This window comes from Sus scrofa, chromosome 9, assembly GCF_054392235.1.
Source record: "Sus scrofa isolate SSC_HxYL_T2T_F1_AM1 chromosome 9, Sscrofa_HxYL_maternal_Yorkshire_Landrace_v2.0, whole genome shotgun sequence".
Lineage (NCBI taxonomy): Eukaryota > Metazoa > Chordata > Mammalia > Artiodactyla > Suidae > Sus > Sus scrofa.
The window spans coordinates 26,467,670-26,483,451 of NC_139391.1; the positions used below are offsets into that span (position 1 = coordinate 26,467,670).

A 15,782-nucleotide genomic window follows, 5' to 3' on the forward strand; every position below is an offset into this window, starting at 1 on the left:
TGTTTTTGAAAGAAGGAAGGAAAGAAAGAAAGAAAGAAAGAAAGAAAGGAAAGAAAGAAAGAAAGAAAGAAAGAAAGAAAGAAAGAAAGAAAGAAAGAAAGAAAGAAAGAAAGAAAGAAAAAACTAATGAGGAGAAAGGAGGGAAACAGCCAAATAGTTTTAGTCCATAGAGATAGTCCATTCAAAGCTAGAGATGGCTGGAATAATTTTAGGGACTTGGCTACAGTTTCTAAAGAGCTTCATAGCAGCGTTTCCTGGTTTATGTTTGGTGGTGAGTATAAATCTGTGATTGCTTAAAAGCTTAGTCATTTCCCCAATTTCTGTACCATATCCCTAAGTCAAAAGCAGTACCCAAAACATGGGTAGAGTAGCCTATCGGCTACAACTCATTTTCTCTTTGTTCTTTTTTTGAAAAAACACTTTACTGTTGTGATTGATACACAAAACGCTATATATATTTAATATATGCAAATTGATGAGTCTGGAGGAGTATCCATTGTGAAAACATCACCACCATCAAGGCCTTGAGCTCCTCATTGTTCTTAGGGAAGGTGACTCTGTTGAAGAAATAGCGAGCTGCCTGGAGACCAACGGGAAACAGGAAAGGGAGTTCTCCTGTTGTCTGTCCTCAGAGGTATCTTCTCTGTGCTTTTACAGAGACCCTTCCTCATGAGGGTCATCATCAGAGCCTGGGGGTACCAGGGCACCCCCTGGACCAACAGTCTGGGCTCATCCTAATGGATTAATTTGATAATACTGAGACACGTGTGACACGATAGAAGCCGTCTCTCTGCATTGGAGGTAGTGAGAGCCACACTCGTGACTCTGCTCTAAGAACAGCCTCTCCTGGAGGAAGGGAAGGTTTATTAATTTCTTAATAAATTATTCAATAATCTTAATAAATTATTGAAATTGATCCAATAATTTCACTGAAGTTAATGTCTTCCAATAATTTCATTTGATATGATTATATGGTGAGTTCAACTAAGAGATATATATATAGAACTGATGCCAAGGCTTCTAGAAAATTCAGCCTAAAAATTACATAGTTCTCAGTCAGACATGATGTTGGTATTTCATTTTTCTTTTCACCTGCCACAGTGTAGACCTGCCGTTGGCAACAAGCCCCTCCTCTGCTCAAGGGCTTAATGAAGAAAGACATTTAGTTTTAATAATAACACCTTACCTGTGCTGCACTTTGTAGCTTATGAAATCCTTTAGGGCAAAAGACGTGAGTTCAGAAATGTGGCCAACTTTGCATTTTATCTAGGATATTAATCTTACAGGGAATGTGTTCCTTTTAAGCCCGGCTGGGTAAAGATAATATCTATCAGTGATTTTCCAGGAGTGACTGTCTTCTAATAGGTGTGTACAGCAGGGAGGCCCAGAGAAAGCATTTCTTGGCAGCAACTTTGCCAGTTTTATTTGTTCACCGTAAATGAATTTTACCCATAAGTAAATATATTCATGGTAATTTATTCCCCTTGGGGGATCTGATTTTGAAATGCTATATAAAAGGGATGTTTCAAAAATCCACCTTTCTGGCTAGTTATTTTGGAATCAATTACATAGGTTTGCTAGCAAACCCAAACCAGTGTGCGTGACGCCAAGCTGTCTCTCCCCCAGGTATCTTCAGGGTGTTCTGCTCCACCCTGCACCATTTCGAGAGAGGCATGAATCAGATCTATGAGGTCAGCAGCTGCGGCAACAAGGACCCTTCTGAGCAGCCCTACGGGATGATAAGAACCTTTTACATCGCCGCTGAAGAGGTAGAATGGGATTATGCCCCTAACAAAAACTGGGAGTTCGAAAAGCAGCACTTGGACGCAGGAAGGGAAAGGTACCGCGCAGGCGAAGCCGCCGAGTCTCTGGGGTGGGGTCGCACATGCTCCCGTGGGTGCTGGTCAAATGTGGGACCTAAAAAGGTCCTGGTTTTGTCTGCCCAATCCTGGCAGACAGAGGTTTTACTCATGAGCACAGAAGCTGAAGGAGGCTGCCATCTCCATCCTGGGAAGGGGGCTGAAGGCATCTTGAGGGCATTCCGGCTGCGGGCTCTGTCCAGCCGCTGGCTGGTTCCAAGGGTGGCTGTCAGACCGACGAATGTGGCTTTGAGTGAGCCTGGGGTGGAAGGGTTTAGGGGAAGAGGCCCATCCCCTGGTGGTCTCTGCAAGATAAAAAAAGGTGCAGAGGGAAGTGGAGATGGTGGTAGGTCTCCGGTGAGAAGAGGGGCTGCTGGGGCAGCCGGGGAGGGACTGAGGCTGGGCCATTTTCTTGCACTGCCCTGGTGTGGGGGCAATCAGGGTGTGAGTAGGAGGCATTGGCAGAGATCCCCGAGTTGGGACAGGAAGAGCAGGTCTCTTTGGTAGGCTGGGTACCCAGGGTGTCAGCAGGATTGACCGACCCTCCTGTGAAAGCGCTGCCAGCCAGCGCTAAGCACCAAAGAATCAGCAGGACTCAAGCCTCTGCAGGCTTGTGAGCCTGGTCTCTATCTGCCCAAAGGGCCACTGGGGTAGAACCAAAGGAGAAAGGAAGGGAAGCATCTCAGGCCCAGACCTGCTGAACTTCTCCCCCAAATTAACACCTTCTGCTTAGGTATCACTGTATATGAGAATATACAGACAGGAGACTAGACCCAATAAAGTGGTCCAGCTAGTCGCTGGCAGAGTCGGAGCTGAAATAGACCTTTTGCAGGTCAAACCACTTCGATGATGTCCTGTTCCTCTTATTTATTATCACGCTTCCCTATCCATCCCCTCCCCAGCCCTCAGGCTAATCCTCTGGGTTATGCTGCTCCCACAAACTCCTCTGCACCCAGGTGTTCTGAATCTTAACCTGTTCTTTCTCTCGTCTAACTTGGCCTGTTTTAAGGGTGCAGGTTCACAGCAAAGAGAGTGTCAACAGTGCCACCTTGTGGATGAATGAAGAAACCAAATGATTCTTTATTTTTAAAAGATTTGCCTCAAGGGCAGGGCAATTTAAAACTCATTCAGTGATTCACTAACCCATTTTGTTACACTGGACACCGCTCTCCTGCTAGACCAGTGCTGCCTGTACAAGCTAAAGACAGATGCTGGTGCAGTGGGAAAGGAAATGAATACTAATATGGCCTTTTCTAAAATGATTATTTCCTTCAAAGGCTGCCATCACTGAAGAAATCATTGTGTAATAATTTTAATATAATCTTGGCCCCCAACTGTATAAAAAATACAACCATTATTTTCTGGAAACTCAGTGTAATTTCTGTTTTCAGCCCCATCCCTCTGGGCTGGCAAGAAGCCCTAGTTTTAGTCTTTTGCAATTGTCTCTCTGCCGGGGCCAGCTCAGCAGGATGGGGCTGAAGAACAGGTGCTGTGGAACTTAAGGAAAAATAGTTAACATAAAACAAGACACAGAGACATTTATCTTAAGTAAAGGTGGGAGCCGGGGGACTCAAGGTCTCAGGGACCAAGAGCGCCCTGCCTCAAGAAACCACACTGCTTTTATTGTGAGATCAAGTGAGGAGTGGCTATGGGTGGATGATACAGGGTTTGTTTACTTTTATATAAGTTCTTTTACTATTTAAAAAGCCACTTAGGTGGTAAAGGGTTAAGCTCTTACTCTGACCTCTAGGCACTAACAGTTCTTAAGCTTAAGTCACTTATGCCTTTAGGTCTTTGTTCTTAAGCTTAAGTCATTTACCAGTACTGTGACTGTTTTTCAAAGCAGGAAGATGGGATAAAGTAAAGAAGGACAAGATGGAGTTTTCAAGGAAACATGTCTTGCAACATCTCTCCAGTGACATATAGATAGAGGGTCCTGGGTGTATCTGCCACTCTAGATTTTGCCCATAAATTAATAAAAGCAGAGTGAAATGAATCACATTCACATACAAGTACAGCAGATCTTAAAAATGGGAAGAAAAAAAAAAAAAAGGAGTTCTGCTGTGGTGCAACAGCATCAGCAGCATCTCTGCAGTGCCAGGTAGCAGGTTGGAGCCCCAGCGGCTTAAAAGATCCGTCATTGCCCCAGCTATGGCATAGGCCTGGTCCCTGACCTGGAACTCCATATACCATGGGGCAGCCAAAGAAAAAAGAAAAAAATACAGCAGATCTGTAGCAAAAAACGTAGTATAGAACTGAAATGACAGGAGTTCCCATCATGGCTCAGTAGTTGGCGAATCCGACTAGGAACATGGGGTTGCAGGTTCAATCCCTGGCCTTGCTCAGTGGGTTGGGGATCCGGCGTTGCCATGCGCTGTGGTGTAGGTTGCAGACAAGGCTCGGATCTCTTGTTGCTGTGGCTCTGGCATAGGCCAGTGGCTACAGCTCTGATTCGACCCCTAGCCTGGGAACCTCCATATGCCGCGGGAGCGGCCCAAGAAATAGCAACAACAACAAAAGACAAAAGACAAAAAAAAAAAAAAAAAAGAACTGAAATGACAGATTGTCCTAGTGGCCCACCTGTGGCATCTCTGTAGATAAGAGCCCAGGAATAAGTGCCCTCTGCACCCCAGTTGTTAGGGGTCTGCCCTTTGACCCAAGGCCCTATCATAGGACACCTCTGGTTTTCAAACCCCTCAGGATGGGTTTTCCCTGAGACATTTACAGGCCTGGTCAGCACAGACCCTCTGCCTCTCCTGGGCACCTGGAAGTCTTTCCTTGGGGCTTCCTAAAAACTGGGGAGGGCTCAGGAGCCCACGGAGGTGACAAATGGGACCATCAGCACAATGCCAGGGGTGGTGCAGTGGGAGAGAAGTTGAAAACAAAGAGTAGGTTTCTTTTTTTTTTTCTTTCTTTCTTGGCCGCACCCATCTTGGCCGCACCCAAGGTGTATGGAAGTTCCCAGGCCAGGGATTGAACCTGAGCTGCAGCTGCAGCCTACACCATAGCTGTAGCAATGCCGATCCTTAACCCACTCCAGGGATCAAACTGGTACCACCAGAGACAAGCCAGATCATTAACCCACCGTACCACAGTGGGAACTCCTAGGTTTCTATAGCAAAATGAAGTTGTATTCCTAGCACTCCTGAGCTTGTGGGCTGATCTGCGTGTAATTTAACTAACCTGGCATTTGAGATAGGACTTGCCATCTTTTGGAGTTCCCATCGTGGCGCAGCAGAAATGAATCCGACTAGGAATCATGAGGTTGCGGGTTCAATCGCTTGCCTCACTCAGTGGGTTAAGGATCCGCGTTGCTGTGAGTTGTGGTGTAGGTTGCAGATGCAGCTCGGATCTGGCGTTGCTGTAGCTGTGACGTAGGCCGGCAGCTGTAGCTCTGATTAAACAAACCCCTAGCCTGGGAACCTCCATATATTTTGGGTGCGGCCCTAAAAGGACAAAAGACAAAAAAAAAAAAAAAAGACTGGCCATCTTTTGAGCACCTGCCATGAGCCAGGCACTTGGCCAGGGATTTTACAAACCCTATCGGATATGACCCTCATGACACACTTGACCCAACCCATCAACTTTGGCCCAGCATCATCACGTGACATCCCACTGAGATGATGAGAGAGCAGACGATTGTGTGGTGCTTGATGTGTGTCTGACACAGACACAGCTTTACAGACCTTAACTCATCTAAGCTCCACCACTGTTCTGGGAGGTAGGTGGACACCCTCTTTGTGCAGAGGAAGGAAGCTGGAAGACGGCAGAGTCTGTGCTGGTCACAGCCCCACACATGCTACAAGGACCCTTGGAAAGCAAAAGGAGAAGAGAAACTCTCCTCCCTTGGAAGGCACACAGTGGAGGGGAGAACACATACATGCGTTTCTCCAATACCTACTGTGTGCTAGGCTTCGGGCAAAGTGCTGACAAGGGCAGAGGGGTCCTTTCCACACAGGACCATGGTCAAGGTCCACCGGGAAGACATTAGAATTAGCTCTCTGAGTGAGGATGGCACTGGGGGAGGGGGAAAGATGGGGTGAGAGTAGGTCGGGGTGGGGGGGTGGGGAGCGGCGGGGAAGCTTCCAGGAGGAAGTCGTCTTTGAGCTGGGACAGGAATAGAGGGCCAGCCCAAGAGGTGGGAAGCCTGCTCTCGGCCCAGGGAGCAGCAGGTGGAAGGCCTGGAGGGTGTGTGGAGTTTGAGAGTGAATGTTTAGAATGGTGTATTTCCAGAGGACCGTGATGGGAAACCCGGCCTGGGAGGCTGGCAGAGGCCGACAGGGAAGGGGCGTGAGAGCTAAATCGAGGTGCTCGCCAGTGGGACGCCTGAAAAACCTTTTCCATAAGGAGAGACACATTCAACTGTAGGGTTTAGGACCCCCCTCGCCTCCCCTCCCCCCTACTGCCAGCCTATAGGGCAGAGAGCAGAGGGAAGGGAGGCGCATGGGGGCAGGAATCACGGTTAGCAACAATTTCAGTTAATGCAGGTAAGTGACTTCCATTAGGTGGCTTAGACGACAGCACGGGCCATTTAACGGTGGGACATGGAAGGATGTGAGACACCCAATATTTGGGGAATAAAATCAATGGATTTTTTTCTATCTTCTGCGATGATCTAGTTTGGTGCGGGGTAAAACACCTGGTTGATCCTCGTTGTTTGCAGATTCCAGATTCGTGAATTTGCCTACGCACTGAAATCTCTCCGTAACCCCCAAACCAATTCTTGTGGTGCTTCTGTGGTCATTTGCAGGGAAAAATTTATGTCACCAGAGGTCCACATTCCCGGTTGAGGTCAAACCAATAAGGCATCTCTCGGCCTTCTTGTTTCAGCTGTCCTACTGAAACAAATGTCCTTTTTGTCATCTACTTAGGCCACTTTTTTTTTTTTTTGTATGTTTTGTTGGTGATTTAGCTCTTTCAATGGCGCTAAGCATGGGAAGGATGAGTGGTGCCTTATGGGGGAAATACAGGTGTTAGATAAGCTTCATTCAGGCATGAGTTATAGTTCTATTGGCCAGGAGTTCAGTATTTATGAATCAGCAGTGTTTACTACATAAGATATCTTTAAACATAAACACACAAAAAACAAGGTTATATATTGATCTGTTGATGAAAATACTGTGGCCAGAGATTCAAAGGAACCAGATCCTGTATTTTCCCTAGGAACAATGATTCAGTGTTTATTAATTCAGTGTTTGGGGTGACTTTCTAAAAGGTAACTACTGTGAATAATAAGAATCCACCGTATCTATATTTGAACATGTGTATACGTTCAATGCACAACCTATAGAGTTTCTTGAGATCTTTAAAGTGGAAAAGCCTGACAAGGCACCAAATGATACATATGAAATCTGGAGAAACACAGGTGGTAGATTGTGTGTGTGTGCGCATGTGTGTGAGGTTAGCTAGTCCCAAGAAGAGAAGTGCACCCTCAAAAGGCCCACAAGTCACCAAGAGTGGCCCTATTCAACACCCAGGGGGGCTTCAGAACAATGGTTCCCAAGAATCGCCTACAGGCCAGTGCTGGACTGCCCACATCTGAACCTCCCAACCCCCAGAGGTGCTTTCAAATGCAGACTCCTGGCCCTGCTCCCAGAGAATCTGGTGCAAAAGATCTGTGCCTCAGCGAGATCCTGATTGCAGCCAAGGTTGGGAAGCCCTGCTCCAGGGCACCCCTGAATCACACAGAAGCACTCCAGGTTTTTCTGCCCTCTCACAACTTTAATTCCTGTTGCTTCCGATTTGCAGACATGGAGATATATTTATGAACCACACTGAAAACTGGATCGGCTCTCAGTACAAGAAGGTGGTTTACAGGGAATACACCAATGGAGAATTTGTGGAGATCAAAGCCCGACCGCCAAGAGAGGAGCACTTGGCACTCCTGGGTATGGCGCAGGTCCAAGCCGTGCACTGCCAGCCCCCAGTGCGCGCGCGCGCGCGCGCACACACACACTCACCACATCTGGTTAGACTTGTGCTTGAGAGGGATGGAAGGAACAGAATAATCCGGTTACATTCATCCAAATGCGACAGCATCCTGGTCTCCCATTATTAGGGCGCGTGCTGCGTGCTCAACTCACACAGTAGCCATAGGAAGACCACCAGAAGACTCCCGAACAGGAATCCCTATCATCAGGGCAGTCTAACCAGTACCTGCTGCCCTTTGCCACTCCTCTGCCGAGCCAGGAAATTTTAACCTGAAACGAGTTGATGCTTTAGAACAGCAGGCAGAGTGTTTGCCTAACTTCTCCAGGGTCCTTGGTTATCCACGCACAGTGCCTTGATGACATACCATAGAACTAATTCTGACAAAAGAGGAACCCCGTGTGGGAGAGGGGTGCTTGGGTGAAAGACCCGGTTTCAGTTCCAAGGGCCCTAATTCCGGGCCTTCTCAGAACCAGCTCCTCTGTCAGATGCCCTGGCCTGCCTGACCTGGGGATTGGAGAAGCATTCCTGCCAACCTCCCCCACTCTTCTTCACTTGAGCATCACCACGAAGATGAGATCTTAAAGTAGAGGGCTAATTTAGATGACTTGGAAACCTGTTTCCATTTTTTAAATGTACAAAGCGACTTATGTAAATATTAAAGTTTTTTTTTTTTAGGGCCGCACCCAAGGCATATGGAGGTTCCCAGGTTAGGGGCTGAATTGGAGCTACAGCTGCCAGCCCACGCCACAGCCACAGCCACAGCCTCAGCCACAGCAACAATAGATCCAACCTGCATCTGCAACTTATACTACAGCTCATGGCAACCCAGATCCTTAACCCACTGAGCAAGGCCAGGGATCGAACCCACAACCTCGTGGTTCCTTGTCGAATCCATTTCTGTTGCACCATGACAGGAACTCCAATAGGTGCTCCTTCCTATTAAAAGAAGGCACCATGACTCCCAGGTTCATAAATTATTAAGTGACCTGTCCACCATCACCATCTATTAACATCAGCTCCCAAGCTTGTTGGTCATACCGAGTAGGTCATCGCCATGGAAACATCCCTTCCCTTGAGTCCTGTGTGTCAACAGACCTCTGAAGACAGGATTCTGATCCCACAAAGAGTCCCACAAAGAGCCCCAGTTTCGTTTGCTCAGTAAAATGACACAAACCAGTGACTTCATCCAAGGCCAGCCCAATGGCACCTCAGCCAGAGGAAGGGGAGGTCCATCCACTCATTTTCCAGGCCTTTGCTCCCGAAGCTGCCAAGGGCACAGGGCAGGCACACCTCTGGTCATTACTGCTCCCTGTGACCCATCAGGTCGTAAGCCAGAAGGCCTTCTCACCAGCACAGCAAGGCACGTTGAACTTAAGTAGTAGTGATTTTTATATATGTGTACACATGCCCTGATCTGTACCCAAAATTACTATTCGAGACTACATCTAGACTTTTCTAATTTTATCTTTAAAAAAAAAAGAATAGTTTTCAGACACTTCCTGACTCATACTAAATATTTTCTGCCACAGATAATCATAGTCGAACAAATTTTAGATTTATTTAGGCCTTTAAGAGACAGTCGCCCCTTGGTATCTTAGGGGGCTTGGTTCCAGGACCCCCATGGGTACCAAAAGGCTCAGGTTCCTTACATGAATTGGCATAGTACTGCTGGCCCTCTCTAGCCACGGGCTCTGCATCCATGGATACAGAGGGCCAACTGGATTTCTTAAAAAAGCAATTCCATCCGTGCTTTGAGTCAGTGAAGAGTGGATAGATGTGGTGCAACACACAATGCAAACATATCTCCCTAGGAACGCAGAGGGCAAACACATCCCAAGAACCACAGGGATCGGGTCTGAGTGCTTCCAGGATGGAAGTCTCTTTCTACCTCCTTCAAGCCAAGCCCCATGAAGACCCCTGTGTATTGGAGGCTCCATCAGTGTGGCTGGGCAGACTGGGTTTGTCCCTCGTTCTGGGCACCAGGAGACACCTGTCATGGGTGAGGGGTGTCCCCGGTTATGCACCTACAGGCGCCTCCAGTGACATGGGGGCCAATTTCCACTGCCCCTCAGGCTGGCTGCTTCTAATGGAAATGAGCCATGAGGAGCTAGAGAGCCCACATCTCCTGAAGATGTCCAAACACCGAGGAACAGCCTTGGGCATTCGGATACGCGTTAGTGAAATCACTGTATTGGTCATAAATCCATACATCTATTTGTTAATTTTTTATCTTAGAAATCCCTTCTATGTGCATTATTTCATCAGAGCCTCCTTACCACTATATCCATTTATCCGATAAAGAGCAATTTTAGACGTACTGAAGGGTATACATAGGAGGATTACAACTTTTCCAGGCTCTTCCTGGAGAGTATGTCTCAGCAGTAGTAGCAATTTAATTTGTTAAGTATGTAACTGTGTTTCTATACATTGAAATAAACACTTTACATGTTTTATATAATCCTTACTGTAACCCTTTGAGAAATGTGGTATTAAACCCATGTTGCAGATGAGGAAATTGAGACTCAGGTAGGTTACTTGACGTACTCAAGGCCTCTCTGATAAGTAAGTAAAGGAGGCAGGATTTGACCCCAGGTTGGTCCCTTTGCCAAACGTGATATGGTATTTAACACTACACGATATCGCCCTCTAGAGGAAGTACATTAAACATAAAGCTGACCTTTGTTTATTTTGTCAAACACCACCCGTGGGTATATTACGTGAATGTTGAAAAGAGCAACGATAATGCACACAGGCCTGTGTTTTGCATTTAGGCCCGATGATTCATGCCGAGGTGGGCGACTCCATCCTCATCGTATTTATGAATAAGGCCAACCGGCCCTACTCCATCTCAGCCCAGGGTGTGGAAGACATGGATACTGGGAGACAACTCCAAGTGCCCATCACAAAGCCAGGTAACTCACCCCAGAGATGGTACTTCAGGCTCAACTCTTTTCTGATCTTTTCCGATCTCTGAAGGGTCTTTGCAGAGCTTATTTTGAATGTCACTGTGTTTCGCTCATTACCGCAGTATGAACTCACCATTTGTTCAATAACCAAGTGTTCATGGAGTTTCTAGGGCGCCAGTAGGCACCTTAAAGAAGAAGACATAATAGTAGCTAACACATATTGAGGGTTAGTTAACCTTTTGCAAGTTTTAAATTTTTTTTAAATTAAAAAATTTAAAAATGTGTTTATTCTTATAATAACCCAGTGATAGACACCCACATATTTCATTGAACCTGATACCACTGAGTAAAATGGCCATCATTATTGTATCTGTTAACTAAAGAAAGTAGAAACAACCTGCTGTCAGTTAAGCCACTAATTGGAAGACACATCCTGCCATGAGTTATGTTACATTGTGAAAAATGTGCATAATATAATTGATATAGTCGACAAACTATGGTATCGTTATGTCCATTTAGCAGGTGACTGAAGCAAAGAGGAGTAAAGAACTTAACCAGGTCGGATATTGGCCATACTGGAACCTCAGTTTGTTGGACTCCTGGGCCTGAGCTCTTAAACGTGCTTTGTTTTCCAGATGCCTAAAACGAGTTTGGGAGAAAAAAAAACACAAACAAAATGAAACATTTTAGCAGTAGTGCAGATAACGTGTGATGAAATTCGTCTAAGTCGTGAAGAATTTCAAGAATATATATCCAGGAGTGTTGATAAAATTTCAGAGAAGGAAAATCTAGGAATTCTGATGGATTAATTAGGAGCAATTATGGAAAGCTTAATTAAGGAGATAAAACTCCAGTTGGGTTTTAAAAGATGTAGTGAAGGGAGAGATCTCACAATCTGAGAAACTTCTATGACACTTACATATTTGAAGTGTGGTTGTCATACATGTCAAGAGCTGCGGAGTTCCATCATGGCTCAGCAGCAGTGAACTCGACCGGTATCCATGAGGATGCAGGTTCGATCCCTGGCCTCACTCAGTGGGTTAAGGATCCGGCCTTACTGTGAGCTGTGGTGTAGGTCGAAGACTCGGCTTGGATCCCCTGTTGCTGTGGCTGCGATGTAGACTGCAGCGGTAGCTCCTATTCGACCCCTAGCCTGGGGACTTCCATATGCCATGGGTGCGGCCCTAAAAAGACAAAAAAAAAAAAAAAAAAAAAAAAAGAGCTGGTGATAGCAACCATAGGTATAATTACAGGGGAGTTATTCTTATGAATACATAATAACATTATAACACCTAATGTTATAGTAATTACAGTAAAGGTCACATAAACTTAAAAAAAGTTAAAGATGTTTAAAAAGAAGCAAACAATTTAATGTATCACTAGAAAAAGTTAGCAAGGTATCTATGCAGGGATGGTGTTGAAGGAAGGAAAATCTTTATCGGCTTCTATTCCAGTTTCTTCCACTCCCTACTCCCAGGATCAGAAGCTGCTTTGAGGAACTTCTCATAAACATTTCAATGTCTATCTGTAGAGAAATAGTTAAGTAAGTTTTGGAATAACCTTATCATGGGCCATTATGCAGCCATCAGTGACATTTAAGAAAGTTTTAATGACGTGGGCAAGACTCGTTAAGCAAAATACCAGTGTAGAAGAAAGACCAGAGGGAAAATAAATGAAAATGTCAGTAATGGTTTCAACCTTGTGCTGGTATTTTAAGCCACAGAATGATCATCTTTTCTGTTTCTTCACATTTTTTTGAACTTTCTAGATTTTTCTGTCATGAATGTGTTGTGACTCGATGAAAGAGAAATGATTTAAAATGGGTCCAAAAAGCCATTAAATAATGTTACTTATTTTTTTAATGTTTATTTATTTATTAATGAGATTTTTATTTTTTCCATTATAGTTGGTTTATAGTATTCTGTCAGTTTTCTACTGTACAGCAAAGTGACCCAGTTACACATACATATGTACATTCTTTTTCTCACATTATCCTCCATCATGCTCCATCGTAAGTGACTGGATCTAGTTCCTAGTGCTACACAGCAGGATCTCATTGCTTATCCATTCCAAAGGCAATAGTTTGCATCTGTGAACCCCAGATTCCCAGTCCATCCCACTCGGTCCCCCTCCCCCTTGGCAACCACAAGTCTGTTCTCCAAGTCCATGAGTTTCTTTTCTGTGGAAGGGTTTATATGTGCCATATATTAGATTCCAGATATAAGTGATATCAAATGATATTTGTCTTTGTCTTTCTGACTGACTTCACCTAGTATGAGAATCTCTAGTTCCATCCATGTTGCTGCAAATGGCATTATTGTGTTCTTTTTTATGGCTGAGTAGTATGTGACTTATTTTTGATGGTTGAAAGCCACTTCCAAAAGGAGGAAGAAAGGTGCCAGTCAGGCATAAGCTCTGGGAGGGTTGTGAGCTAGCTGGGGTGACCCCCATCCCCCAGGCTGCTCTGCCCTGGGGGTGAGGAGCAGTAGGGGACACAGCTTCTCTGCCACTGGCCTTCTGAAAGTCCTAGGTGTGAGGGATTCAGAGGTGGGGAGAAGAATGCGTAGAACGTGGCAAAGGATGTTCTTTTTAAAACTGGAACTCAGAGGGAGAGAATCCCCCCAAGGGTCTCCAATAAGGCTGAAAGTTTTGGGAGAACCCAGAAATTGGAGATAGGAACAAGAAGGTAACTTTGGGCAGGAAATCCGGGCAAATTGGAGAAGAAGGTTTAATCTGGGCGCACACAAGATGAGGAGAGCAAACTAGCATTTTAAGAAAAGTAAGCGGCCCTATCAAAGTTCTTCTTCTCCTCCCCTCCCTCTTCCCTCCCCCTCCCCCTCCCCCTCCTTCCTCCTCCTTCTTCTTTTTATTAAATCACTTAACCAGCATCTACTGAGCATCCTCTTCTGTTGAGAGCTGTACTCGCAGCTGGAACAACAATGGATTGTTCCAACTTTAGTAACATCACCCCTGTAGTCACTTGTATTTAGAAAACTAAAGAAGAAAGTTGTCTTGTGATTACCAAGCCTGAAGGCTATAATGAAATCATGGAACCCAGACCCAAAGTTCAATCACTAACCAACCAGTATATGAGCAAACATGGAGCGAAGGTCCATGTGAGCATTAGTTTTGTTTTGCTTTGTGGCTCACTTTCAGCTATAGGTTGTTTGTCCTGCTGGGGTGGGGATGGGACACAGATAGTTCAAGAGAAGATAATTTTTTCTTATGGCCACACCCACAGCATATGGACATGCCCAGTCCATGGACTGAATCTACGCTGCAGGTGCAGCAACACCGGATCATTTAAGCCACTGCAACAGGCCAGGGTTTGAACCTGTGCTTCCGCAGCTAGGGGCGTTGCTGCAGTTAGATCCTTAACCCACTGAGCCATGGCAGGAACTAGGAGATAACCATTTAATGAGACTTTTACAATGTGATTATCTTGCTAATTCATGAGCATATTTATGACTCCTCTCCAAGACTCTGGGTCAGCCACAGGGGATGTACAGATACAGAGCCTGGCAAGACGGAGGGTATGCATTTGTTATTAGTATAGAGATACATTCACAGTTACTGGCTGCCTTCAATGTGAGGCACTATTGTAGGTATTTTCTTTCCTTTAATCCTTGCAACAATTTTAAAACTGAAATGACTAACCCACTTTACAAATAAGGAAACTGAAAGTCAGTGAGGTTAAGTAGCTCATCAAGTTTGGGCGAAAACAAATCATTCGGGTTGAGATTTGAAATGAGGTCTCTCTGATTCTCTCTGATTCTAACTAGATCTCACCCACCTGCACATTAAAATCACCCGAGACACTTTAGAAAGCGTACTGGTGGTCTAGTCCCGGACCCAAGATGCTCTAATTTCATTGGTTTGGGATAAGTCTTGAGCAGTGAGAGTTCACTGATGATTCCACGAAAAGCCAAGGCTGAGTTCCATGGCAACTCACATGTGCTAAGAATAGTTCTTGGGAAGGAGATACAAAATTTGAGGAGAAAAACTATTGAGGTATAAAAAATAAGTCTTCATTGCTTGAATAAACATTAATTAATAATAGGCCAACTAGGATGGAACGCTAGAGTCTGAAATGAAAAATCTGCCATTTTGAACTTGCAAAAAAGCGGGCTGTCAGTTGAATGGGAACATTTCTAAGGAATGGATAATTTTCAGCAGCCGTAAACTTTAACCAAAATATATAAAGAATCTGGTAGATCATCTGGAAAGAGATAACATAAGTAATTTTTTTTTCTATTTCTTCTCATTTATTTCAGGAGAAATAAAAACCTATAGATGGACCGTCCCTAAAAGGTCTGGCCCAGGGCCATCTGACCCCAATTGTATTCCGTGGGTTTATTATTCGACAGTAAACTTTGTGAAGGTAAGGTGGAGGGAACCATCAAAATGCTCAGAGTAATATGACTTTATTTATTTTTTTGTCTTTTTAGGGCCGCACCCAAGGCATATGGAGGTTCCCAGGCTAGGGGTCCAGTTGGAGCCATAGATGCTGGCCTAAGCCACAGCCACAGCGACATGAATCTGAGCCTCATCTGCCACCTACACCACAGCTCATGGCAACACCAGATCCTTAACCCACTGAGAGGGGCCTAGGGATCAAACCCTCATCCTCATGGATACTAGTCAGCTTCGTTAACCGCTGAGCCACGATGGGAACTCCCAGAGTAACATGACTTTAAATTGACTTCAAATTATCTTAGCTCTAGTGGGTATATGTGGAGGAGTGAATTGGTTTAGAGCAGGGATCTCAAATTCTGATAACCCCCATTTGTTTGCATTGTCTACAGTGGAGCCGAGTAGTTGTGCTGGAAATGGTATGGGCAACAGTGAAAAATATTTGCATGTGTTGCTTTACAAAAACAGATTTGCTGACCCTCGTTCTAAAATATGAGGTGGGGGGAATGTCAGTGTTTCAACTACCAAATTTAGAACTTATGAGCTGGTTTGATATATGAGGGGATATGTAAATAGAAATAAAGATAAATATATTTTAAAATTTAATTTATACCATGGTTTTTGATGTGTGAAACCTATCACTTGTAAAGGCATTACCAACCACTATCAGCAG

General features: G+C 45.0%; 1 protein-coding gene across 7 annotated transcripts in view; it reads left to right on the forward strand.

Moving 5' to 3' along the window:
• Nucleotides 1-15,782, forward strand: part of HEPHL1 (hephaestin like 1) — a 134,142-nt gene that overhangs the window by 104,324 nt on the left and 14,036 nt on the right. For all 7 annotated transcript variants that reach the window (XM_084975727.1, XM_084975728.1, XM_084975726.1 and 4 more), the window contains 4 exons: nt 1,627-1,840; nt 7,608-7,747; nt 10,562-10,702; nt 14,971-15,077. In XM_084975727.1, coding sequence (XP_084831853.1) covers nt 1,627-1,840; nt 7,608-7,747; nt 10,562-10,702; nt 14,971-15,077 — 602 coding nt within the window. The remainder of the gene's footprint in view (nt 1-1,626; nt 1,841-7,607; nt 7,748-10,561; nt 10,703-14,970; nt 15,078-15,782) is intronic.